This window comes from Xenopus tropicalis, chromosome 1 (genome assembly GCF_000004195.4).
Source record: "Xenopus tropicalis strain Nigerian chromosome 1, UCB_Xtro_10.0, whole genome shotgun sequence".
Lineage (NCBI taxonomy): Eukaryota > Metazoa > Chordata > Amphibia > Anura > Pipidae > Xenopus > Xenopus tropicalis.
The window spans coordinates 129,432,141-129,457,239 of NC_030677.2; the positions used below are offsets into that span (position 1 = coordinate 129,432,141).

Below are 25,099 nucleotides of genomic sequence, written 5' to 3' on the forward strand. Positions count from 1 at the left end.
CAGTCCTTTAATGTTAAATAAATCCATGCACATGGCTACCAACATGGAACCCTACCCCAGTTTTGAACCTAGCAAATGACACAGGCCAGTGGGAGCAGGCCCATAACCGGAGTGCTATGGGCTTCAACATTATACATGCAGTTATGTGTCTTATGACTTCTGTACAGGAACTCTTTGACATGACATAAACTGTAGGTATATTATTTATGTTGGGTTTTAATTTTCCCTTTACATAGAACACATGGTAAAGGGCATTACCGCCAAGAAGTGGTTAAATGCATTTTTTGTGCCCCTTTGTTTACACTTTACATTTATAATGACTATTCTATGTAGTGTTGACTACTCCTATGGGGTATATTTATAAAGCTGTGTTTTACACCCCAAAAACTACATGATGCATTTATAAAACTCTTCCACATGAATGAATCCATTTTAGAGAACTAATTATTGTGTTTTGAAAGGTGTGTAGTAAGTTACACCAGATTAATGCAGAATATAGCACCTCAATGCTGTTACCTATTTCAGGCAGAGAGAAAATTTTGGCAGTAAGATTGAGGAAAAATTGTGTTTTTACAGTTGATTGTTTTCTTTTTTTTTCTTTAATGTGTGTCAGCTTTACAAATACATGCCACACCATAGAGTTAAAATGACAATATTTTTGAACACACCTTTAAAAGCATGCACCTTAAGCATCATGACTCCTTTTCTGCCCTGCAGAATATGGTTTGCGACTTGGAAGTCAGATTTTCATAAAAGAAATGACAAATACAGGTCTTGCAAGGAGAGATGGAAACCTCCATGAAGGAGACATTGTTCTTAAGGTATGTTACGACTTTTGGTGCATGTGATTACAAACCTCTACACTTCTGCCATACTCCATGTAGATTACTGCTTATGTATCCCTGTGCATGCACATAATGACCTTGCTTGCAAATACATTAATATACCATTTTAGAAAAAAAATTAATGAAAAAAATGTGCGTATATACCAGAACCCTTTGCATGCTTCTATTATTCTACTTTTCAGATCTGTTGAGATTCAGAGCAATGAAAGTATTGTAGAAAATTGAGTCTTGGCAAGAGGAGAGCTGATTTACTGTTAACGAAAGTGAACATTTTTAGTATATATTTAGTATACATTTAAGTTGCCTGGAATTACATTTTCTTTCATTGTGCAAAAAAAAAACCTTTCTTAGCCAGAGATCATCTGAGAATTATGGAGGTTGTAGTGCCCAATAGAACTAAGGCTGTCGATGAGCATTAGTTAATGTTGCTATTGTCGATCTGCTTATATTTGTTCATTTTTCCCAACAGATTAATGGCACTGTCACAGAAAATATGTCTCTAACAGATGCTCGAAAGCTAATCGAGAGGTCCAGAGGGAAACTTCAGCTTTTAGTGCAGAGGGATGCCAGCCAGACCCTTATCAACATCCCTGCACTAGATGATAGTGACTCTGACATAGGAGGCAAGTGGCTTACCTAAGCTAATGTTATACATGGGAGGTCTAAATAGAATCTAAAGTTTGTTATGAATTGGACCTGTGCAATAGAATACAAACATGCAAAGAATGCTTTTTCTATTAAGAGGAAGTAACAGTCATTTTGCCATGATCATGCTTAAAGGCTTGCTTCTCTTTCTAGTCTATGCTACATATCCCTCCCCTCAGACACTCAGTATTGTGGATATGGCGTTTTAGTTGTAGATGTTACTAAATAGTCCCTTGTCCCTAAAACTGCTAGTTTTGTCTTGATAATTTTGTAAGTCTGGGTAGTTCTGTGTCAAATTCTTAGCAGTTGCCAGGGACCACACAATAGCCTACATTTTATTTAAGCATATTATTAGTATCTCCAAGTCATGCTTTTTGTGGAATACTAATTGTGAAGCTACTGTCTTCTGAAGTAACATCTTTGTTTCTTTGCCATTCCTTAAACAGACATTTCTGATATAGAATCCAATCGTTCCAATTCACCTCTTGAAGACAGCAGATTGCAGCATTCTGACTCTCATTCTTCCACTGAAAAGCTGAAAGAAAAAAGCAGGTGGGAAATATATATCTGCAAACTTTTATTTTGATCTTCCACTGAACCTAATTAATAGGAAGTGAAATGGATGCAAGTTCTCAAAAAAAGCTTAAACAGCCATAAAAGGTCAAGAGTTTGTAACTATTTTTAGGATTTAGTTCTGCTTCGAGACTTTTTGTTACTCTGCATTTTTGTGGTTTACAAACACACCCATAGTTGGGATAATTAAAAGGAAATTATTCTGATGTTTGTGTTGACCTAGCATTCAGTCACTATTTGTGCAGCAAAATACATATTGACTCCTAAAAGGTTAAAATACAGCTCAAAGATACATTTTAACAGTTTTCACATCTATAGTAAATATTTAGGTATTGATCATTTCTTAAAATATCGTGGGTGGGGTAGTAGTTTTTCTAGAAAAGGTCCTGTAATTATAGGTTACAGTCTAGCAGCTGCAATTTTTTTGTATAAGGTATTTATCCTATAGGTGTATACAAGGCCAGTAATTGCATTTGATCTCTATATATGACCATTGTATTATAAATAGTATGCTTGGTATGTCTTATTCAAAGTGGTCCCTAGATTGACCATTAAGAAGGATAATCTATACAACATATAAATAGAAACTTGTGAAGCAAACACACAGTTTTATGGTGCAGGCCGTGTTTTGCTGGCCCTTTCATTAAAGTTATTTTTGATTATTTATTGCAAATAAAGTAATGTTTCCCAATAACTGGAAAAAAAGTAGCTGATAGTTTACATGTGTTTTATTATCTTTCATTTTGTTTTTATTCATAGCTCCAAAGAGGACCCTCCCAACAGATTAGCTAAAATGGGAGCCATGCCTACTCCATTCAAAGTAGTTGGCACAACAGAAACTCCTCCTCCAGTCTCTGTTAGCTCAGTAAGCTCTGAGAATATAAAGGAAGAAGAACAGGAAGAAGAGGCACCAGGTCAGCCCCTGTAGAGTCCTCTCTGCTCTATATTTATGAACCTTGTTCATGAATACACATCAGTCTTCAGTTACATATAAAGGTCCATTACATATTAGTTTTATGAGTATTAGGCTAGTGGCACACAGGGTGCTTCCTTAAGCACAAAAATTAGTGACAGGTGGTCCTCTGGTCATAAATTGTGATTTGAGTGTTAGAGCAGAGTTCTGCCTTTCACCACTATGTAAGCTTCAGACAGCTCATTGCCATCTATGGGAAGTGGTGACAGGCAGATTGGGGTATTTTTCCACCTTATTTAAGCTGTGACAATAACATCCACGCTATTGCTCTCTGTCAAAGGCTAATGCCACAAGAGGCTGTTTCTCTGTCTGCGTATAAATGCAGATGGAAAAAAAGCTGATCCACTCGTATCTGCTCTGTGGTGTATGTCCACTGGCAGCATTGGCCTGTCTGCACATGGAACGAATTTCAGGACAAAAGTAAGCCGTGTGTGCACTACGCCTGACCCCATGTCAGTCAGTGACTTACACCACGGATTTAACAGAATCAGCTTCTTCCTCCTTTTGCGATTGTACACGGGGAATTAAACATCTTGGTGTGGCATTAGCCTAATGGTGCAAACATAAAAACTCCTAAAACCGCCTGTATAGGTCTCCTGCTTACTTCATTAGAAATATCTTGATCACCAGCATTAGGTGGTGATACTAGGAGGTAGAACATTTAATAGTTAACATATGTTCAATAGCTTCTGGCCTGTTGGTCTTATGACATTTATCTTGCATCTCTCTTAGGAACAAACATGCACACACACAAATATAAATATTGCACTCGCTAATAAGAAAAATGCACCAAATTAATTTTGTGCTTAGTGAATATGCTGTGCTGTTAATGTTAGTTATGTATGTTCTTAATTGTACAGTAGAACTGCCTGTAGCTGCTCCCAAGGTGTTTCTGCAGCCAAGCCCAGAAGATGAAGAAATATATGGGTATGTCTTTACTTTAGGGACTATTTTGTTGTTGTTTCTTTTTTGGCTGCTTGTTCATCTTCTTAGCTGAAGACGGTTCATTAATGATGATGGATGGCAAAATGTAGAGCATTGGCAAGGATTGTTCTAGTTAATGTGAAGCATGATAAGTAGAATAAAGGGGCTCTTTCCCCTTTGTTTAGTGGGATTTTGAATGATAATTGTGCCTGTGGTGTACAAAGACACAGCTATTTTCTAATCAATAGTAAATAACTCTAAAAGAAATTAATCATATGGTGATTCCAAGTGTTTTGTCTTTGCAAGGATTTGTAGGCAGTGACAAAACATTAGTTCACTTATTTGTTAGATGATTGTTTCTTGGAAACACTTTCTGTAATTGAAAGTTTAATTTAGTTACATTTAGATTCTTTTAGATTAGTTAGTTTAATTTAGATTCTTCCCTCATGCACAACATCTGTATCAAGGGTGCTGGACCCATCTTATATAAAATAAAGGTTGCACCTGCAAGATGCATTCCCTTTGCTTAAAGGAACAGTAACACCAAAAAATGAAAAAGCTTTAAAGTAATAAAAATATAATGCATTGTTGCCCTGCACTGGTAAAACTGGTGTGTTTGCTACAGTAACACTACTATAATTTATATAATAAGCTGCTGTGTAGCCACGGGGGCAGCCATTCAAGCTTGAGAAAAGGCACAGGTTACATAGCAGATAACAGATAAGCTCTGTAGAATACAATAGTGTTTTATCTGTTATCTGCTATGTGCCTGTGCCTTTTCTCCTTTGAATGGCTGCCTCCATGGCTACATAGCAGCTTATTTATATAAATTATAGTAGACTTTCTGAAGCAAACACAACAACTTTTACCAGTGCAGGGCAGCAGCACATTATATTTGAGTTACTTTTATACACTTTCATTTTTTGGTGTTACTGTTCCTTTAAGTGAGCTGGATTTATAGGGTAAAACAGTTAAGCATAGTACTCAAATACATAGAGGCTGTTCATGTTACTAATGCCCATCAGACTTCTGGTATGAAGAAGATATTAGCCTTTTTGGTGAAAAGCAACCTGTTTGAATTGGATGATCAGTGTCCACTTATAAGACTATACATAGCACCAAAAAAATAATGAAGTACGGAGGTAATAAAAATGTATTTGATTTTAGACCTGGCACCAAAATGATCAAGTTTGTTAAAGGTGACACAGTTGGCATGCGACTGGCTGGTGGAAATGATGTTGGTATATTTATTGCTGGAGTGCAGGAGGGCAGTGCTGCTGAACAGCAGGGTCTACAAGAAGGAGATCAGCTGCTTAAGGTAAGAGGGACTCTGGGGGGAATAACAAATCACAGTTAAAATACAAATCATTTTTGTGAACAGCATTGGGGAATGTTTACAATATATGAATAAGTATGTTTTGTGTACACAGTGAGCTCTGCTCATATATTTCACTGTCTATTTAATAAAATACTAATAGAATATGACCCATACCAATAAAATCCCACCCATGTTCATACTACTGTTTGAATCTTCCACCCAGTCCTTGTCCTTGCTTGTTTATAATACTTGCAGTTCTTTCAGTGATGCACTGTGGGCCACCAAAGTGTGGCCTGCTACCCTTGAGGACTTCCCACATATGGGAGCCTGCGACTGAGCTGAAGAAAGAGAGCTCTGGGTCTTTTCATTACCACATCTACCAGTGCCCCATCAAGAAGGAGCATTGGCAGATTTTTTTTTCAGTTTTTACAGACTGCCAACCAGTTGCTTTGCTGCTACACAGCGGTCTTTAAAACTGTTCCTTCCTACCTCCATTCCCCTGGCATTTTTACAGGGCTAAACTGTCCTGGCTGATTATTGTTCTGATTGTTGTATACTTAGCAGTATTCTAAATTGTTACCAGAAGTCAGGGGTTTTTGAGTGCTGTTATATTCATATTTTAACCCTTTTGTTAAATATTATTCCACAAGGTAAATACTCAAGACTTCAGAGGCATAGCTAGAGAGGAGGCAGTTCTCTACCTGTTGGATGTCCCTAAAGGAGAAGAAGTAATTATTCTAACCCAGAGCAGATCTGATGGTAATTACACAAAATCTTTTGAATTGAGTGTTGTACATAGAAACAGATGTTATGCTCTATCAGTAATGGATAAATATAACAAAACACTATTAGCAATCTGATTATCGGTTATACAGTACTATGCATACTCCATTAAATGGTTATTGAACTAAACTGGTCCTGCTTAGAACACAATTGGGTTTTAGGCAGTAACCCAAAGCAACAAATAAACCCTAGTGTTATGTCTCTGTGCAGACAACTAGTAAAAATAGAAGACTGTTAAGAGATACTTGGTATACTTAAGGTTCAACCATGTTCTACTAAATGGCCTTCCAACCTGTATTTTATTATATGTGTTCTTCTGAAGAACAACACATTTAGGGGCTGATTTACTAATCCACGAATCCGAATCCCGAATGGGAAAAAATCGGATTAGAAACTAACATTTTGCGACTTTCTCGTATTTTTCGCGATTTTTTTTTTTTGTCACAGTTGCGACTTTTTCGTAGCCGTTACGACTTTCGTGAATTGTTGCGACTTTTGCATAGCCATTACAAATTTCCTGAATTGTCGCAACTTTTTCATAGCCATTATGACTTTCGTGAATTGTCGCGACTTTGGCATAGCCATTACGACTTTCGCGAATTGTCGTGACTTTTTTGTATTGAGCGCTCTAAAAATTAGCGATAATTCGGCAAAAAGTCGCAAAATACCGATCATTACCAAAAAAACACATTTGGACGCTTTTCGGACGTTCATGGATTAGTAAATGTGCCCCTTGGTGTTTGAAACATTGGATTAATAAAGATTTTTTGTTCTTTTTTAAAAGTCCCTGTGTGTGCGGCACTCTGTCCTTCATTTACATAAACTCCTGCCCAGCACCTGGGGCAGTTGATTATTTGTAGGGAGTGGTCCTTTTGTTTCTTATATATAATAAAATATATAATAAAATACAGGTTGTATAATATATAATAAAATATATAATAAAATACAGGTTGGAAGGCCATTTAGTAGAACATGGTTGAACCTTAAGTATACAAAACATTCGAAACATTGGATTAATAAAGATTTTTTGTTCTTTTTTAAAAGTCCCTGTGTGTGCGGCACTCTGTTCTTCATTTATATTTACCGTATATACTCGAGTATAAGCCGAGTTTTTCAGCACAAAAAATGTGCTGAAAAACTCAGCCTCGGCTTATACTCGAGTTATACGCTGACACTGCTGACATACCGCTCCCCATACTGCTCACAGTACCGCTCCCCGCTGCGTCTTCTCTCTGAGCTGGCAGGTGTAACAGAGGACGCAGCGGGGGGGGGCCGGGTCAATTCACAGGGGGAGGGGGCGCACGAATGCAACTAACCGCTCAGCAAAGAGAGGACACAAGAAATAATATGGAAAGAATCACCCGTGAATAGTTTTCATTCGAATCATCCGTGAACTGAACGCCACTGAACTGAATCATACGTGAACTGAAGGCGCACATTCGGCGCTCTCTGACTGTGCACGAATCATCCCAGTACCGCTCTGACATTGCTGACATGCTGACAACGTGAACTGAAGGCGCACATTCGGCGCTCTCTAACTGTGCGCGAATCATCCCAGTACCGCTCTGACATTGCTGACATGCTGACATTCGCGCACCCTCCTCCCCCGCGAATGTCAGCATGTCAGCAATGTCAGAGCGGTACTGGAATGATTCGCGCACAGTCAGAGAGCGCTTCAGTTCACGGATGATTCGAATGAAAACTATTCACGTATGATTCTTTCCATATTCTGTCGTGTCCTCTCTTTGCTGAGTATTTACGTGATAAGCAAATCGAGAGCAAGGAACATGTTTTGGATCAAAGATTGGCAGAAATGACAGTGAAGTGTCTCCACAAATCATGACGCAGCTGGGAGCGGTACTGGGAGTCGTATGAGGAGGGGTACGGTATGGAAGCTGCCTCTGTCTGCAAAAGTAATTTCTTTCTATCACCCCCTATTGTGGCCAGCTCTACTAATCCTAATACCATCCCACATACTTGCTAGGGATTATGGTGGTGTTTATTGGTTTTAGTGGCATTGGTTTTAGTATCAGGTACAGAATAATAGTTCTTCTGTTTAATTTTTAAACTTTCCTCTGCCCTACATATGCCTTCCGCAGGGATATTTAACTAAAGAAGCAATGCTATATTCTCATGTAGAGTGTGTCCTGCAGTTTCTAAAAATTCAAAATTAGAATGGAGATTACTATGAATATATGGATATTAACATAACATCATACATCAGTGGCTGTGCCCATAACATCCTTTGTAAGCATAAATGATGCACACTTCATCCCATGGCACAACAGTCATTTGATTATTCAATTAACAACCTCAGCCATATTAAGGGATTCCTGGAAACTGCAATTTACCACAGCACAACAATTTCAAGTTTGATCAATATATATTTATGTTCTCTCCCAGCAGTGCAGTGTAGTAAGACATTTATTTGTAAATGACATAATGAAAAAGGACAAACCTTTCCCACCCTAGGCTTATACTCGAGTCAATAAGTTTTTCCAGTTTCCTTAGGTAAAATTAGGTACCTCGGCTTATATTCGGATCGGCTTATACTCGAGTATATATGGTATATATATATATATATATATATATATATATATATATATAAGAAGAAAAAGAAGCCGCTCTCTCAGGACTTAGGTGCAAAAATAAAAAGTAATTTATTGAGTAGACGAACTGACGTTTCGGCTGAACACCTCAGCCTTTCTCAGGCTATATATTTTCCCTCCATTTTCACTTTTAAATATGCCCTGGATTCATTCCAGTGCCCAGAATGTATGCCACTGCATATATTCATATGGTGAATATAAGGCAAGTTGGGATACATGCCTCAGGCATCCCTCAAGTTACCAGGGGTGGCAAAACATACTCCAGGTTACTTTAACAGCCAAAAGAAAAAGAAATCTGGCTCTTCTGCACTAGTGATTACACTCCTCCTCGCCACCTGTAGGCATGCAAAAAAAGGTAGGCACTAAATTGTGCACTTAGGGTAATGGCAACCAGTATGTTAGTCAAACATGAATCCCATATTTCAGTGGTTACGTGATTCAAACGTTTTACTGGCGGCGAATGACACTGACACCAATGGAAAGGTATTTTCTGATATTTACCGTGTGCCATTACCCTTACTATTTGGGCCTACATGATGTGTCTGTAGGCCCATGTGCGTATGAATTCTATTCACTTGATGAAAGCACATTGCTGTATCAGTATGTTATTGAGGGTCCTTTCATATAAAAGTCTTTTCAAGATACTCCTTCACTGCAGACCTTTTACGTAATGAACAGACTGATTTTATTTGAGTTGTAAAGAAATGAATGCTGGAAGCCTTAGTTTGATTAGCTGAGGTACAACAACAAAGAATGTGCTGACTGGGGTTTGTTTCATTTATACAGTGTACAAAAACATACTTGCCTGTGGCCGGGGAGACTCATTTTTTATAAGGACACATTTTGAATATGACAAAGAAGCTCCACAGTTTTTGTCATTTACAAGAGGCGAGATTTTCCGAGTAGTTGATACACTCTATGATGGGAAACTTGGTAACTGGCTGTCTGTGAGGATTGCCAATGAGCTGGAAAAGGGCCTCATTCCAAGTAAAAGCAGGTATGGTATTGTCTTTTTAGGTTTTATCTGATCTATTGCCTCCATTTTAATCAAAGAATTTACATTTTTAAAAAAGGTTTAGACAATATTTATGCCATATTGATTTCATTGTGTATAACAAGCTATTACATTATCTACCTCTCATTCTTTGATTCTACTGTAACAATTGTGATGGAAAATTATGCTTTAAAAAAAAATAAATTTTTTAATATGATCAGTGGATAGATGGTACACTGGTGATTTAATGTGAGTTAAATACTGATTTCAGTTTTTAAGCACTGAAGGTACAGAGACCATATTGTAAACATGATGCATGATGCCTTACTTTCAGCAGTATTTCTTATTTCTTGCCATGAATTCATCCATGTACTATTATACAGATGTATGTAATGAAACTAGAAATGCCATGCGTCTTTCAGAGCAGAGCAGTTGGCCAGTGTTCAACTTGCTCAAAGAGGGGCCGCTGGAGACAGAGCGGATTTCTGGAAAAATCGGGGCCAAAGATCTGGAGCTAAAAAGAATGCAAGGAAGAGCCGTGACGATCTGACTACTGTTTCCGCAGTTAGCACTAAGTTTCCAGCTTATGAAAGGGTACTGCTTAGAGAAGGTAGGTTATTGCAGCTCTACAAAATAGTTTGTCTATAATTGCTTTCTTCATCAGAAATTAACATTGGCCCTATCCCATGTAGTGTTTTATCCTTTATGCATTATTTTTGTAGCATCCTGGCCTGGCTAGGTATTTTTAAAAATCTAAATTACTAGACTATTTTGGAGTCTATATGAAAATGGCTTCCTGTAATTTCTAGATAATGGCTTTCCAAATAAAGGATCCCTTACCTCTTTTATATGTTCCATATTGAGTAAATCAAACACAACTATCATTACTAAGGAAACTTAATGCTGTATAGCTGCTTCTGAGTGTTAAACAACAGTGCATAGCCTATTGTGGATCATGGGAGTTTCAATAGTTAAAGAACGGTTATTTGATATAAATCTGTTATGATGTAAATTGCTTGGTACTAGTTGTGATAGAAATATTAAGGTTTCTCCATATCACTTCAGTCTGTTTCAACTATATCATTTTTTTAAAAAATGGATATGCAAGAAAAAATGTATAAGGGAATAATATTATTTGAATAATTTCTCTTTCTGCCTTTTCCATCCTGAGCCTCTTTTCACTGGTGCAAGGCCTCTTTGCAATTGCAGATTGTGGTTACTCATCACCCTTAAGGCATTTGGGTGGCATTAGGGCTAGAAACCCCTAGAGTGACAAAGCTGTTACAAAAAAAACCTACATTCATAAAGCTGCTACAACTAAAGGAATATACAACATTTCTGCATATTCTAAAAAATAAAGTGCCACTTTTTTAGAGACTACACCTCCTTTAGGCAGCACTGAATAAATGTTTTAAGATGTAATGTGGATTACACTTTGCCCCTGTACACCAGGATAAAATAACATATGGTGAGGGAAACCAGCACTTTGTTACCTTTTAATTTTAGCAGAAAGTAATACATTATTGTACTATAAAATATATATTTAAAAAATAAGAAAGGCTTCAGTGACTTTATTCTTGTATAATTTTCTATTAAGTATACTGGCACAGGGAGAATTGTGTTCACATAGTTCAAGCGGTTTTCAGAATAACTGTCAAAACATACTTGAGAAACAGTGGCTTCCAAAACTGTCATGCAAAATGGTAAAATGCTTTTGTGTACAAAGTTATTACTTATAAAAAAAACTACACCTCTTGGGAAGCATTGCTTTATTTTTTATGATTCTTCACAATCAATGAATATTTTATACAATTTGTTTTTTTCTTCCACAAAAGTATATGTTTCTCAGTGCATGTGTATATTCCCCTGCCAAGCAATTTGACCACTTGAACTCAGGGGCAGTTTTATCACCATAGTTTTGCCCAAATAAATATTGCTTGTATCTTCCATTTACTGTTTTGTTCTCGCTCTGTGACTATGGAACTTAACCTTCATTTTATATTCTCTCTTACAGCTGGCTTTAAAAGACCAGTTGTGGTATTCGGCCCTATTGCTGATGTAGCAATGGAAAAACTGGCAACTGACATGCCAAGCCTGTATCAAATTGCCAGTAAGTGTTGTTTTTATGCAAAGTCTGTATTTCACCTCCTCACTGAGCCTGCAAGGTCATGTAAATCATTATTTTATTCTTTGCAGAGACTGAGCCGAAAGATGCTGGCTCTGACAAGTCTTCTGGCGTTGTGCGGCTGAATACAGTGAGAATGATAATTGAGCAGGTACTTTTTAATGCTTCATCTAATAAAGGCTTTTTAATAAATTATAAATTGGACTGAATAAAATGATTTATGTTAAATAATGATATTTACTGGGACAGCATTGTGTTTCACAAGGGTGCCCCAAAAAAGGCTATTAGGGAGTAAGAATAAATCCCTAGCTAATAGTAAATGCATTCACATATATACACATATATGGCATGCCATGAGTCGCAGAGACTTATATAGAAATCTATGGTGCGTAAGTCGCTGCGATTAGATGCCCGCGACCAACTTTTTAAAAAGTTTACCCTAAGCTTTAAATCGTATCGGTACTGAGATAAGCTGATCCCCCCCCCCCTGCATTGTTCACACCTTTTTTAGATTCTACATTGTTCACAACTCCGGCTCAGCTCAAACTGTTCATGTTGGAGTGGTCATAATCAGTTAGTTAGTCATGATCGGTTTTACTGTCTCCATTCCTAGTCTGCCTGCCCTGCCCTACATTGCCTGTTTGTGCCATAATCTGCCTGCCCTACACTGCCTGTTTGTGCCATAATCTGCCTGCCCTACACTGCCTTACACTGCCTGTGTGTGCCATACTCTGCCTGCCCTATGCTGCCTGTGTGTGCCATACTCTGCCTGCCCTATGCTGCCTGCATGTGCCATACTCTGCCTGCCTTACACTGCCTGTGTGTGCCATACTCTGCCTGTTCTATGCTGCCTGTGGCAGATGAACCTTGCAGAGGTTTGTTCAGAGAGTTTGCAAGCATTTGGGTCCCTAGGGTGTGTAATATGTGCTGGGGGTTGCTGTCCTACCCACAGGGGAGGAGGAGACATATGGATTTAAGAGTGTGGTTTAATATGACATAATGAACTTTTCACATGAGTGATGGAGGTTATATCTGCAGTGAGCACAAACCGTTTGGCTGTGCAACCACTATTAATGTGGGTATGGTCTCTCAAAGCTCTTGTGATAATGTGGGTGTGATTTGAAAAGGGGGTTTGGTCAAACTGGCTTCCATTGTCGGCCCACGCAGGCCAGCCTTCAATACCACAAAAGTTGGACTGCACTGCCCTAGAAGACTAGCCTAAAGGACATTACAGTAAGATATGGGGTGAGCATTTATCTGACCTCAGAAAACAACCATTGGAGAAAGAGATATTAAATATAGCTATAGAAGATAGGATGCAAAGCACATGTGAATAAGAGTTAATATACAGTATACTGCTTATGCTCACTGCTTAGGCTTTAGAAAGCAGAAAATTTAAAAATACATCTTTGTCTTTTTGAATCATTTTTATTTTCATTTCTTTTTATAAGGACAAACATGCATTGCTGGATGTGACTCCCAAAGCTGTGGATCTCTTGAACTACACACAATGGTTCCCTATAGTTGTGTTTTTTAACCCAGACAATAAGCAAGGAGTGAAAACCATGAGACAAAGGCTGTGTCCCACATCGAACAAAAGTTCCAAAAAACTGTACGACCAGGCAGCTAAACTCAAGAAGACATGTGCTCATCTCATTACAGGTACATCAAACACATTTTTTAAACTACAGTACATGTAATTGGTAGATTTAGAACTACAAAATTCCTCTTCAGAGTCTTTTGACATAAATCTATCTGCTAATTCTTCTAATGTGGTGTTGTCTGCCTTTTTCTGTGTAATGGGCTATTTATCTAAACATTTATGTGGAACATTAAAGGAGAAGGAAAGTCATTTTGACATTTTACTGCCAATAGATTTTCCACATTAGTTCCACCTAGAACAATATATTTATTCTGCAGAAACCATCACCATACACATACACCTTTTACCCCGGGCTGGTGCCCCTGTTAGGAGAGAACAGCACAAGCCCGGGGTAGCTGCAGCGCTTCCTCGTTCCTGTCTCGCCGCACGCGCAGTAGAGTGAAAAGCCGAGCTTTAACAGAGAAGTCAGCTTTTCACTCTACTGCGCATGCGATTGTCCGGGACATTCGGCAGCAGCGCGAGTAGGAAGCGCTCTCGACAGGTACCCCGGGATGGTGTTGTTTTCTCCTAACAGGGGCACCTACCCAGGGTACAAAGTAGGCGATTTAAGTCACTTGGGGGTGCCTAACATTATGGCACCCCCAAGTGACTTTGCCTTTCCTTTTCCTTTAAGGCAGCAGCTGCCATTTTAAATAGCTTCCTGCTCAGATCACACATTCCTAAGGGAGGGGGGAGAGAGTTATTAGCATTCTTGTGGGAGGGGGAGCAGGAGAGAGGAGACAACTGCCAGACTCTGGCCACAGGAATAAAGGATGATTCTGAGAGAAGAAGTCAGACACTGGAATATCATGTTTACAAAAAAGGGACAAGAAATCCTGTGTTTCTTTTGACAGAGGACTCAGTGCAGCATTACTGTAAGTGCTTATGGCTGTATTTACATAGACCTTTCCGATAAAGCTTATTTAGTTTTTATCTTTCCTTCTCCTTTAAGGATTTCCACATAGATGTTTTCCTTTGCCTGTTATTAAAGTGTGACAAATATAGATACATAAAGTACATATTGACAGTTGTTGACAAATGCTGAGGAAGATGCTCTTACCCACAATATCTATTTGGGGGCACAGTGTTTTGCACCATTTGGATCCTACTGATTTTTTAATGTTAACTTTTTATGTTTTGTAAAAGGGAATGAGAAAACATTTTTTAGGAATTTACTTTTTTTTTTCTTTTCTCTTTCTACAGCTACTATCAACTTAAACTCAGCCAATGACAGCTGGTATGGCAGCATAAAAGATGTGATCAGGGAACAGCAGACCCAAGCAGTCTGGGTATCGGAAGGAAAGGTACTGATCATCCATAAACTCTTTTTCTTCAGTCTAAAACAAACTTGACATGAGTAATGGCAGTGGCACATGAGGCAATCTAGATTTTGTTTTATTGCCAATAACAACTCAAGAGGCAGAAACAGTACTACAGAAATCTCTGGTAGTACTGGTGCACTTGCTTTTCAGGCATCTGTTATTCGAGATTCGAAACACACCCACACATGCCCTAAGAGAGGCATGTTCTTACACTGTTATGATCAGTTATACTTTAAAGTGACCCTGTAAGTCACTAATACAACCTTAATCAATAGTTTGGGTAAGAAGTGTAGGGTTGACACAGTTATAAGATGGTGTTTCTTCAGTAGATAAAGTGAGTGATAGTAAAAGAAAGACTCTCTGTATAAAGCATGATAAACACAAGACCACGTGATTTTGTTCAAATCTGCTTATTCTTCACTGCATTGTCACATGCAGTTGGCATAGGGTCTCCTTCAAACAAAGCTGGACATGTAAATTGCCTTGTTACCGTCCAGCATCACATATGAATGTACACTCTCTTGTTTCAAACCACACCAATGGCCTTAAGGTATCCTGCTGTATTAAAAGCCAATCTGAAGGCAGCAAATTGTTTTGGGATGGCAGTGGAGAAGTGTTAGCCCAGGCAATATGTGGTGTATTTCTAAGCATTAGAATCTGCACAAACATATTTATTTTCCTTACATCAGCATCACAATGCAGTGTAACGACATAGCTCTGGGCTGTAAGTAAGCTTTCTTTCTATTATTTCCTTTGAGAGCAGCAAACACATTTGGGGTATCATCTTTAGTGGAGAGACAATAATAGGGTTTAGAGAGACTCTGCATGTTACTGCTCATAATACCAAACTACCTACCCCTCTGTAAGTGTCTTGTGTGTACATGTTCAGAGACCACTGCCTGATTTGGTGTTCCTTCCTGCATCACCACCGTTTCTCATTTTAAATTCATTTTCATGGGGGTAAATATGTTATAGTGAAAACCTCACAATTTTTATAAAAATGTTGCTGTGCAGTACTACTAAAGACAGAATAGTATTTAATCAGCTAGAATTAAAAGTAAACAACATAGCTAACCTAGATTTTTTTAAAGTAATTGGAAAACCAAAATTAAAAAAGTGGAGGGACCCATTGTAGATATGTTCATAATTCATAAACTTAGATTACTCAGAAGATTTTGCACTACATCCCATCAGTATGATTATGTTTATGGTTTTTCAGGCTGATGGAGGAGAAGAGGAGGATGACCGCATGTCATACCTAACAGCAATGGGAGCTGACTACCTGAGCTGTGACAGTCGTTTAGTCAGTGACTTTGAGGACACGGATGGTGAAGGTGGCGCATACACTGACAATGAGCTAGATGAGCTTGTTGATGATCCACTGCCTGTTTCCGCCATTAGCCGTTCATCAGAACCTGTGCGCCAAGAAGAGGTATAAATAAGTTCTAAGAACAGATACTCTTCACCATGCAGCAGTATTACTTGAACTAAAATTACAGCAATCTTAGAAATTGTTCCAACAAAATATAATCTGTAAGACCAGTAACACCAAATATGAATCATCTAATTCATTTAGGTTATTTCTTTTCTACACATTGTTTTATTTGGTAGTTTCCTCTTAGTTCTTGTATATTCAGGTAACTTTTATGTAAACAAAACTTCCACATTAACATAAATGAATCAAAACATCAATTCAGTTAAAATTAAGATAATAAATATTAATGATGCAGGTCAAAAACCACTGTAACATGATCCTACTAGTATTTTTGAATAAAGTGTTATATTTAAAAATGATTTGGAAAAGTGCAGCTAAACGATTCTTAGGGCCCTGACACACAAGGAGATTTGTTGCCCCGCCACTAGTCTCCTCTGAATGCTTTCCCAAGTTCTGTATCCAGTATGTTTCCATGGTTTAAGAAATACTCTAAATAAACATTCTGTTATGCACAATATCTCTCCCCACCTGTTCTAGCTCTGACTTGAAGACCTTCCTCCCTTGGTGGACTAATTTTTCTGATGAAGCAAGAGAAAATATACTAAATGTGTCAGCTTTGAAGGGCATATATACCAAAAATATAAAAATGAATTAATAAAAAGAAAATGCAATTCTAAGCAGCTTTCCAGTATACATTTATTAAACCATTTTAATGATTTGTAAATATATTTGCAATTGAATGCAGTGCGGGTCCTTTGCTATTCTCAGGTTGTGCAAGGATCTGCAATTTCCCAGTGAATGCAGTGCTTACTGCACTAGATTTGTAGCAAACTTGCCAACTTTTATTAAATAACCTCACTGATGTTTCGTTGAGTCTTCTAATTGTTGTTTAACAATAACTCTTAAGGCTGTTTGTCATTCAAAAGCTATAGAAGGGGGAGTTTTTCCTGGATAGGCGGTTAAAGGAACAGTCCAGTGTAACAGTAGAACTAGGTAAATAGAGAGGCTATGCAAAATCAAAAATATTTCTAATATAGTCAGCCAAAAAAGGGGTAAGTGGGTCTCAGAACACAACTTCCTCCTTTTAGCTCTCTAACCTCTTTGTTAGTCAGAGACTTGAGGGAAGGGGACCACATGGTTCGCTTCTTTTGTTGAACCTTAGCACGCAGGTCAGATTCATAATGTCCCACCTCCCCCCATTCAAGTCACTGAAGTTGAGTTCTGGCTATTATGTCAGACATTCACTCCAGCCTTTATAGATTACATTTTTGGATAACTAATTATACTGAAAACATGTTTTATTTTGCACAGCCTATCTATTTACCTAATTTCAGTCTTACAATGAACAGTTCCTTTAAGCACCCATTTTACACTTTGAAGTTCTAATGCATACTTCGAGTTACCATTTGATCTCATTTAGTTCTGGGTATAATTTCAGAAGCTGTATTCTTTACTCTATTGCCTGTTTTCCAGGAAACCATGCAAATAGATAGGCTGCGCAAAATAAAATATAATTAGCCAAAAATGTAATCTATAATGGTTTGCGTTAACGGATGTGTAACATAATAGCCTGAACACTACTTTCCTCCTTTACAGTCGGTAGCCAATCAGTGACTTGAGGGTGGGCCCTTTGGGACATAACTGTTTGCTTTTGAATCTGATCTGTGTGCTAAGGATTAAAAGCAAACTAACAACATTTATGTCCCATGTGACCCCCCCTCAAGTCGCTGACTAACTTAGGGTGGCCATACATGCACCAATATTATCATACAAAATGCTGATAATTGGTGCATGAATGGTGGGAGACAAGGCAACCGATATCTTTAAAAGCCTTGTATATTGGACGTCTCATCAATCAGGCATGGCTGAAAAATTGTTAAGGATCGTAATTGTTGCATGCAATTAGAGAGCTGAAAGGAAGAAGTTGTGTTCTGGCTGTTATGTCAACATCTGCTCACTCCAGCCTTTATAGATTACAGTTTTGGCTAACTAAATATATTAGAAACATTTTTGATTTTGCACAGCCTATCTATCTATCTATCTATCCAGTTTTAATTTTACACTGAACTATTCTTTTAAGGGAATGGATGTACAGGTATAGGATCTGTTATCCAGAAACCTGTTATCCAGAATACTCTAAATTACAGGAAGGCCATCACCCATAGACTTAATTTTGATAAAATAATTCACATTTTTAAAAAATGATTTCCTTTTTCTCTGAAATAATCAAACGGTTCCTTGTACTTGATCCCAACTAAGATATAATTAATCCTTATTGGTGGCAAAACAATCCTTTTGGGTATAATTAATATTAAAATGATTTTTAAGTAGACTTACGGTATGGAGATCCAAATTACTGAAAGATCTCCGGAAACCCCAGGTTTCCCCAAGATTCCCAAGGCATTCTTGATAACAGGTCCCATACATGTATTTTCTTGAGATATTTCTTTTCATTGCTATGTTAATGCAAAACTCTGTTGGTTGCACCATAGCAAAAACAGGAGATAGCTTTTTCAGAAGCAGCAGGTAAAGAACAGAAAGAAACTCTTTATGTACAGTTTTAATTACAGTATTGCCATGGTGACCCTTTTTTTTAAAAAAAAATCTTTGTTATATATATGACAGACTATAGCTAAACCTGTGCCAGAGCCACGAGGCCAGATGAAAAAAGCTGGAAGCAGAGAAATGCTAAGGGATCCTAGTCCACCTCCGACATTCAAGCCAGAACCACCAAAGGTATGCTTATTATACTGTATTAATCTGTTGTTCTCTAAAGCAGTGATCCCCAACCAGCGGCTCGGGGGCAACATGTTGCTCCCCAACCCCTTGGATGTTGCTCTCAGTGCACCCAAACCAGGGAGTTATTTTTGAATTCCTGACTTGGGGGCAAGTTTTGGTTGAATAAAAACAAGATTTCCTACCAAATAAAGCCCCCTGTAAGCTGATAGTGTGCATAGAGGCCCCTAATAGCCAATCTTATCCCTTATTTGGCTCCTCCATGAACTTTTATGGTGCTTGTCTTGCTCCCCAAGTCTATTTACATTTGACTGTGGCTCCCGAGTAAGAAAGGTTGGGGAGCCCTGCTCTAAAGTATTCTGCTGCTTGTATTAAATTTGTATTGTATTATTTTACTTGGCGAACTATGCTGGATTATGCCCTTGGCTTGTAATCTAAGGCTACCAGATCACAATGCAAGTTGCTGTGCTGTATTGATTGCAGTCTGATTGGATTTTTTTTCTTTTAAATACACTTGGTACAGCACTTATAGCTGAATTTTCTAGCCGTTTTTCTCTGGATTTTTACTTGAAGCCAAATTCAATTTAATAAGATAAATATATTCAGTGGTTCATGTGAAAATGTTGCCTGCATTCCCCTTAGTTCAGCCTTTGTCTGAACATGGGGCACTGAATCTCCCCACTTGCCGATGCACATGCTGCACCGTCAGCTGTAGGCATGGCACTGGATTTAGGAGTTATGTTTTTCTCATTAAATTTAATTTGGCCCTTGATTTAGTAACTTAAGCATTAGCTCTTACTCTATTTGCCATTTTCTTTGAGCATCCTAAGACAACTTCTTTTAATCAAAATAATAGCCAACATCGATCAAATGTTCTTTGACTTGATGTTTATTGCTTGTATGTGGAAGGAAAACTAAGCTGGTGTTTTGTTTCTATTAAGTAACCTAATTGCTTATTGCTCAAATATCACTTTTTCCTCCCTCAGTGCAGGCATCTTGGTCTGTGATAAGTACATTTCTACAGACACACAGGAATGTATTTTCCATTGTTACAAATGTGTATCATTTACAGGTAAAAGCACAAAGCAAAGATGATATATATGACTTGCCACGCTCCTCTGAGGCAAATCGAAGCAGTTCCAGTGTAGGCAGCAGTGAGATCTCAGGAGGTTCTGCCAAGGCAATTCCTCCACCCACTGCAGCTAAGCCTGTGTTTCCAGGAAAACCCATTTTGAAGGCACCAGTTACAGTTCCCTCTCCAGGGACAGAAGAAGTAGCCCCCATCAAGGAAGAAGCGAATGTTCCCAAATCTGTCTTAGGAAAAGTTAAAATATTTGAAAAAATGGATTTCAGTGCAAGAGCACAAAGGCTACAAGAACTGCAAGAGGCTCAAAATGCAAGGGTAAGAAAGACTATTAGCATCCCTGAGGCAATCCAGGAGACATCTGTTATTTTATTTTGTCTTTTATAGTATTTGAATATTGCATATTTATTGCAATAACCTAATGAGTGTTTTAACATAACCCTTCTGTGGGTCAGTAGGCATTAAGATTTCTGCCTCGCTGATAACCCCATGTACATTTTTCCCTTGGTAGGTTGCTGTCACTGGCCAGAATGGCTCATTTTTTATTAACCACCCATTTAATAGTAAAAGATTCAGTATTATACGTTGTGATTATACAAGGTGATTACAAAATGTTTCAATTTGACTTTTGTTCTGTGTATTTGGGCAATATTTCTTGCTTTATTTAATGTGTGCTCTAAGGTCTCTCAATTGACTTTCACATGCACCACTATTCAAAAATTGCAATTTGTTTAAAAAAATAGGGTACACTGTTTATGGTGGGTGAAAGCTGTTGTAATGTAGAATGGTGTTGCTGTCTCTTGCTTTACAGAATAATTTAGATCTGTCTGTCCTCTTCCAAATCTCTGCGGCATCCAAAATTTATACTTTGTCGCAACCCTCCGATAAATGTACAGGAGTGTCCAGTCCATTGATATCTCTAACCATTTCAGTTAGAAAATGGTGACTGCCTTGCCAAATTGTAAATGTTGTCTGTGTACCAATAATAAATGAAAATGTTGGAATTATACTTTGGTAAAATATATTTATTCCCGTAGACTGCCATAACCGTTGCACAAACAGCTGCTCTGATGGTCTCCTCTGTTTTTGCATAAAATACTAATTCTCAAAACTATTATATTTTAAAGTTAATTCCTGTAATTTACAAATTAGGTCTTATGGGGGACGACCATAACATGTCAAGGCGTCAAAGTACTGGTGTACGTGAGACGTGTTTTTGTTGATGGTATTATACACTAAAGTATTTCAAATATAGTGTTTATAGCTGCCATGTAATTTACAACTGTGGAAGAGAGACATGAAAGAGAGAAAAAGGTAATGTGTTTTAGCAGCACTTAATCAGACCAATAGTTATGGAATGATCCAGGTTTAGATAAGAACAAAACAACTAAAATAACTTGATTGCACCATGACCAAAAAATACAACTGACTATATTGCCTTTTATTATTATTATTTAGTTGGAGCTCGCCCAGAAACTTCCTGATATTTATGCTGTGCCAGTAAAGCCACAGAAAAATGAACAGAATCGACCACAGCCGACAAGGTACAAATTAATTCATTTTATCAGCAGTATGTATCAATTGCACATATAATGCTGCTTGTTTAAAGTGCATGAATAGCAGTACTTTATGTTGTAGGTAATGTGGCACATTATCTCTTTAATTTAACAAAAATGTATTGAGCATTATGGAATAAAGATCCAAAATTCCCCAACTGTAAAATATATAATTTTAAAATTAAATTAGTATGGTGGCTCTATTCAATTTACTGCATCATTATACCGTAGCACAATTGTATTACAGTACTAGTTCGGTCATGTCACCAGAAGTGATTTAGCGTTTTTCTACCATGTTCCATAGTTTCTAGTTATTGATTTGTTTAATTCTTAGATGCATTAATGCCTGTGTGGAGGCCATCAAATGTAGGTGTTCTAGTAACCAGGCAGAACAGATTTAAATCAGACTTTCTAAAATCACCTCTGCCTCTTGGCTTTACCAGCACCCCCTCAAACAAACATAACTCTTTGTGCAGTATTTTTTTTTTTTTTTTTTTTGGGCAGTTGGGCATTGGATTTAAGTCAAAGGGTGGTGGCAGAGCAGAGAGGAATCTAATCATGAAAGCCGTGGGATGAAGTATCATTAAAATGTCCACCCAAAAAAAATTTTTTTGTTGGCATATTGATGAAACGTTAGTATATTAAAAGGAAGGGATTGTAAAATAGTGAAATATACAAGTACAATGGAAGTGCAAATGATCTGGCCATGTATGTTTGCCAGATTACAAACATACAAAAGAGTGGGGTTTAATCAATGCACATTCCCTGGCCCTGTTTTATAAATAATTTGTATCTATGGAATTTTAGAAAAATGGGTTTTTAGTTACAAAGTTATGATCATAAAATTGACAAGCCACCATACCAGGTCAAGGTAAACCCAATATGGTGGTCTTTACCTCTGGTAACAGTAGCATTTCTTGGGAAAAGTGTCTCCTGACCAGAGCGTTGGTTAGTCACAGAGCTTAAGGTAGTCGTGCACAGCCAGGTTTAAGCTGCCGATTTATGTCCTTTAGACCAATTTGGCAGCTTATCTGCCATGTACGGGACCCCCTGATGGGCCTCCCTGATCGATATCTGGCTGAAAATCATCTAGGTGTTGATTGGGTAGGCTAATCTTAAAGAAGAACTATGCCGCCACCCCCCCCCCCCTCCAGGTACAACATCCCTCTTAACAGCCCTGCATCGACCCTCCTCACCTCACCCTTTTTGCATAGCCTATAAGTTTAAAAAGTGGCCCTATAAAAAAAAAAACCAAGCTAAACCAGCAGAGCAGTGCAGCAGTGTACCTAGGCGCCATCTTCCATTCATTAGAAAATGTTTCTGGTCACACTACCGACACGCTTGAGCATGCAAGGTTAGGGCCGATTCCCGGTTAGCCCCCACTGTGCATGCTTCTGTAGGGTTCATGTCGGCAGTAAGACCCAAAACATTTTCTAATAAACTGAAGATGGCGCCCAGGTATGCTGCTGTGCTGTTCTGCCTTTTTAAGCTTGGGTTTCTCTATAGGGTCTTTTTTCAAAGTTATAGGCAATGAGAGACTGCAGAGGAGAGGAGGGTCGATGCAGGGCAGTTAGGGGGGCTTTTGTACCTGGGGGGAGTTTAATTGTAATTACATTTACTAATATCACTTTGGTGGGCATCGCCTTTAATAAGAGCAAGAATGCAGGAATCTAAAGAATGACTAATTATAATAGATAGCAGAAACATTTTCTAGGTTGTATGGTACTTAATGGCAGTCCAGCTGAGGTATTCAGGAAGTTGAGGCATGTCAAGTTACCACTTTAACCTTTATTTGTATAGCAGATGGTTGGATATGATAGAAAGATGTATAATATGGATATCTGTAATAGATAATAAGTGTTGCTTAGATAGAAAATATAAAAACACTATATAGTAATGATGTGATAAAGGAGTTCCAAGTAGTCTTTAATGTTTTCTTGTAGTTTAAAGCATATTTGATATTTTGTTAGTGCTGCTGCTAAATGTATGAGTACCTGAGTAACACCACAGGAAATTAGTTGTTGTAGGTCAAACTACACTAGTCCATATTGCATGTGATGTGGTATCAAGAAAAAAACCTTATTAAATTATTTTCAATTTTTTTATTCCATATATAGTTCTCGCCCACCAGAGCCTCAAAAACCACCTTCCAGAACCTACCAAGATAACAGAGCGAGTTATGGGAGCGATGAGGAGGAAGAAGAATATCGGCGTCAGCTGGCTGACCAATCAAAGCGTGGATATTATTCCCAGCCTTCAAAATACAGAGATACAGAGTTGTGAAAATACTGCAGACTACACTTTGGACTTCACTGCAGAGGTGATTAATGGAACAGACTACTTATGTGTGGGCTGATACTGTAAAGTCTTATAGACTGCGTATATATCAGGAAATCACATGTAACATGGTAGTATACATCTCAATTTTTGTTGACACGTTGGAGATATGTGGAAATGTTTTCATTATACAGACATTGGAGTTATTCCTTATGCTAAACTGAAAATACTCAACATTCAGAAAATGTGTAAACAGAGTTAGACTGCCTTCTGTGAGCTTTTCTCAGTCTGCTCATTCATATAATGCTGGGGAAATATAAGCCAATATTCCCAAACAAACTGATGCAATTGAAAGTGGTTATGGTGGATGTAGTTACTTTTATGCATGGACGTGACATTCCAAAATAATCGTTTTGTAAGTGCCTTGCTTCAGTAACATCTTACATCAAGGGTGCCTGGCATGTGGCCATAAAACTGCTGTGAAGTATAGCTGCTGCTGAGGATGCTGGAAGCTATAGTTCACAACAGCTGAGAGGGCTTCCTATTTGACATCCCTAAGGTACATGTTTATTGCACTATGACAGAAGCCTAAGACAATACTGAATAGGCAATCCAAAGTTCATTTGTGTCTTTTTATGTAATATGATGCATGATGAACTGGTTTAAAATTAGTTATTAAAGTTTTCTTGTCAGATCATCTGGCTGTTACAAAGTCGGGAATGTAAATGCTTTTGCTATTCTATATAAAATACTGTTCCTGTAAACATAAACAACTGACAAAAATAAAATCGTATTTTTCTTCTTTGTTGATTGGATATTTCTATTGCAGTTTTGTCAGTATACATTATTTACTGGTGTGCAGCTTGAAAGCTATGGGTTCCAGACCTGTAGCATATTTTGAACCTTTTATAACATTACCTCAAAAGTTCACAAATAAACATTAATTATTAACAAAAGCAACCAATCACAAACATGCAAAAAAAGAAACATACAAATTACCATCTCATTAAAACACTTTGGGTGTGGAGGTACTGAGTATTTTTATAGAACTAGTTCATGTGTGGCATCACTGTAATAGTGTTGTAGAAATCTTGTCAGTATCACTAACTCACTAGCAATTAACCAAAAGTGCACATGTGGGATCCCTTATCTGGAAACCCGTTATCCAGAAAGCTCCGAATTACGGAAAGCCTGTGTCCCATAGAATCTATATTAATCGAATAATTCAGAATTTTAAAACCGATTTCCTTTTTCTCTG

General features: G+C 37.9%; 1 protein-coding gene across 5 annotated transcripts in view; it reads left to right on the top strand.

Moving 5' to 3' along the window:
* Positions 1-24,651, top strand: part of tjp2 (tight junction protein 2) — a 50,281-nt gene extending 25,630 nt beyond the window's left edge. For 4 of the 5 annotated variants that reach the window (XM_031890787.1, XM_002935597.3, XM_031890789.1 and 1 more), the window contains exons 6-23: positions 718-821; positions 1,315-1,468; positions 1,937-2,042; positions 2,823-2,977; positions 3,897-3,963; positions 5,128-5,278; positions 5,929-6,037; positions 9,457-9,667; positions 10,087-10,274; positions 11,679-11,774; positions 11,861-11,940; positions 13,241-13,451; positions 14,635-14,735; positions 15,973-16,185; positions 18,814-18,924; positions 19,997-20,326; positions 21,467-21,552; positions 23,682-24,651. In XM_031890787.1, coding sequence (XP_031746647.1) covers positions 718-821; positions 1,315-1,468; positions 1,937-2,042; positions 2,823-2,977; positions 3,897-3,963; positions 5,128-5,278; positions 5,929-6,037; positions 9,457-9,667; positions 10,087-10,274; positions 11,679-11,774; positions 11,861-11,940; positions 13,241-13,451; positions 14,635-14,735; positions 15,973-16,185; positions 18,814-18,924; positions 19,997-20,326; positions 21,467-21,552; positions 23,682-23,847 — 2,639 coding nt within the window. In that variant the 3' untranslated portion in view covers positions 23,848-24,651. The remainder of the gene's footprint in view (positions 1-717; positions 822-1,314; positions 1,469-1,936; positions 2,043-2,822; positions 2,978-3,896; positions 3,964-5,127; positions 5,279-5,928; positions 6,038-9,456; positions 9,668-10,086; positions 10,275-11,678; positions 11,775-11,860; positions 11,941-13,240; positions 13,452-14,634; positions 14,736-15,972; positions 16,186-18,813; positions 18,925-19,996; positions 20,327-21,466; positions 21,553-23,681) is intronic. The other variant, XM_004910776.2, reaches the window with a different exon arrangement.
* Positions 24,652-25,099: the final 448 nt, after the last annotated feature.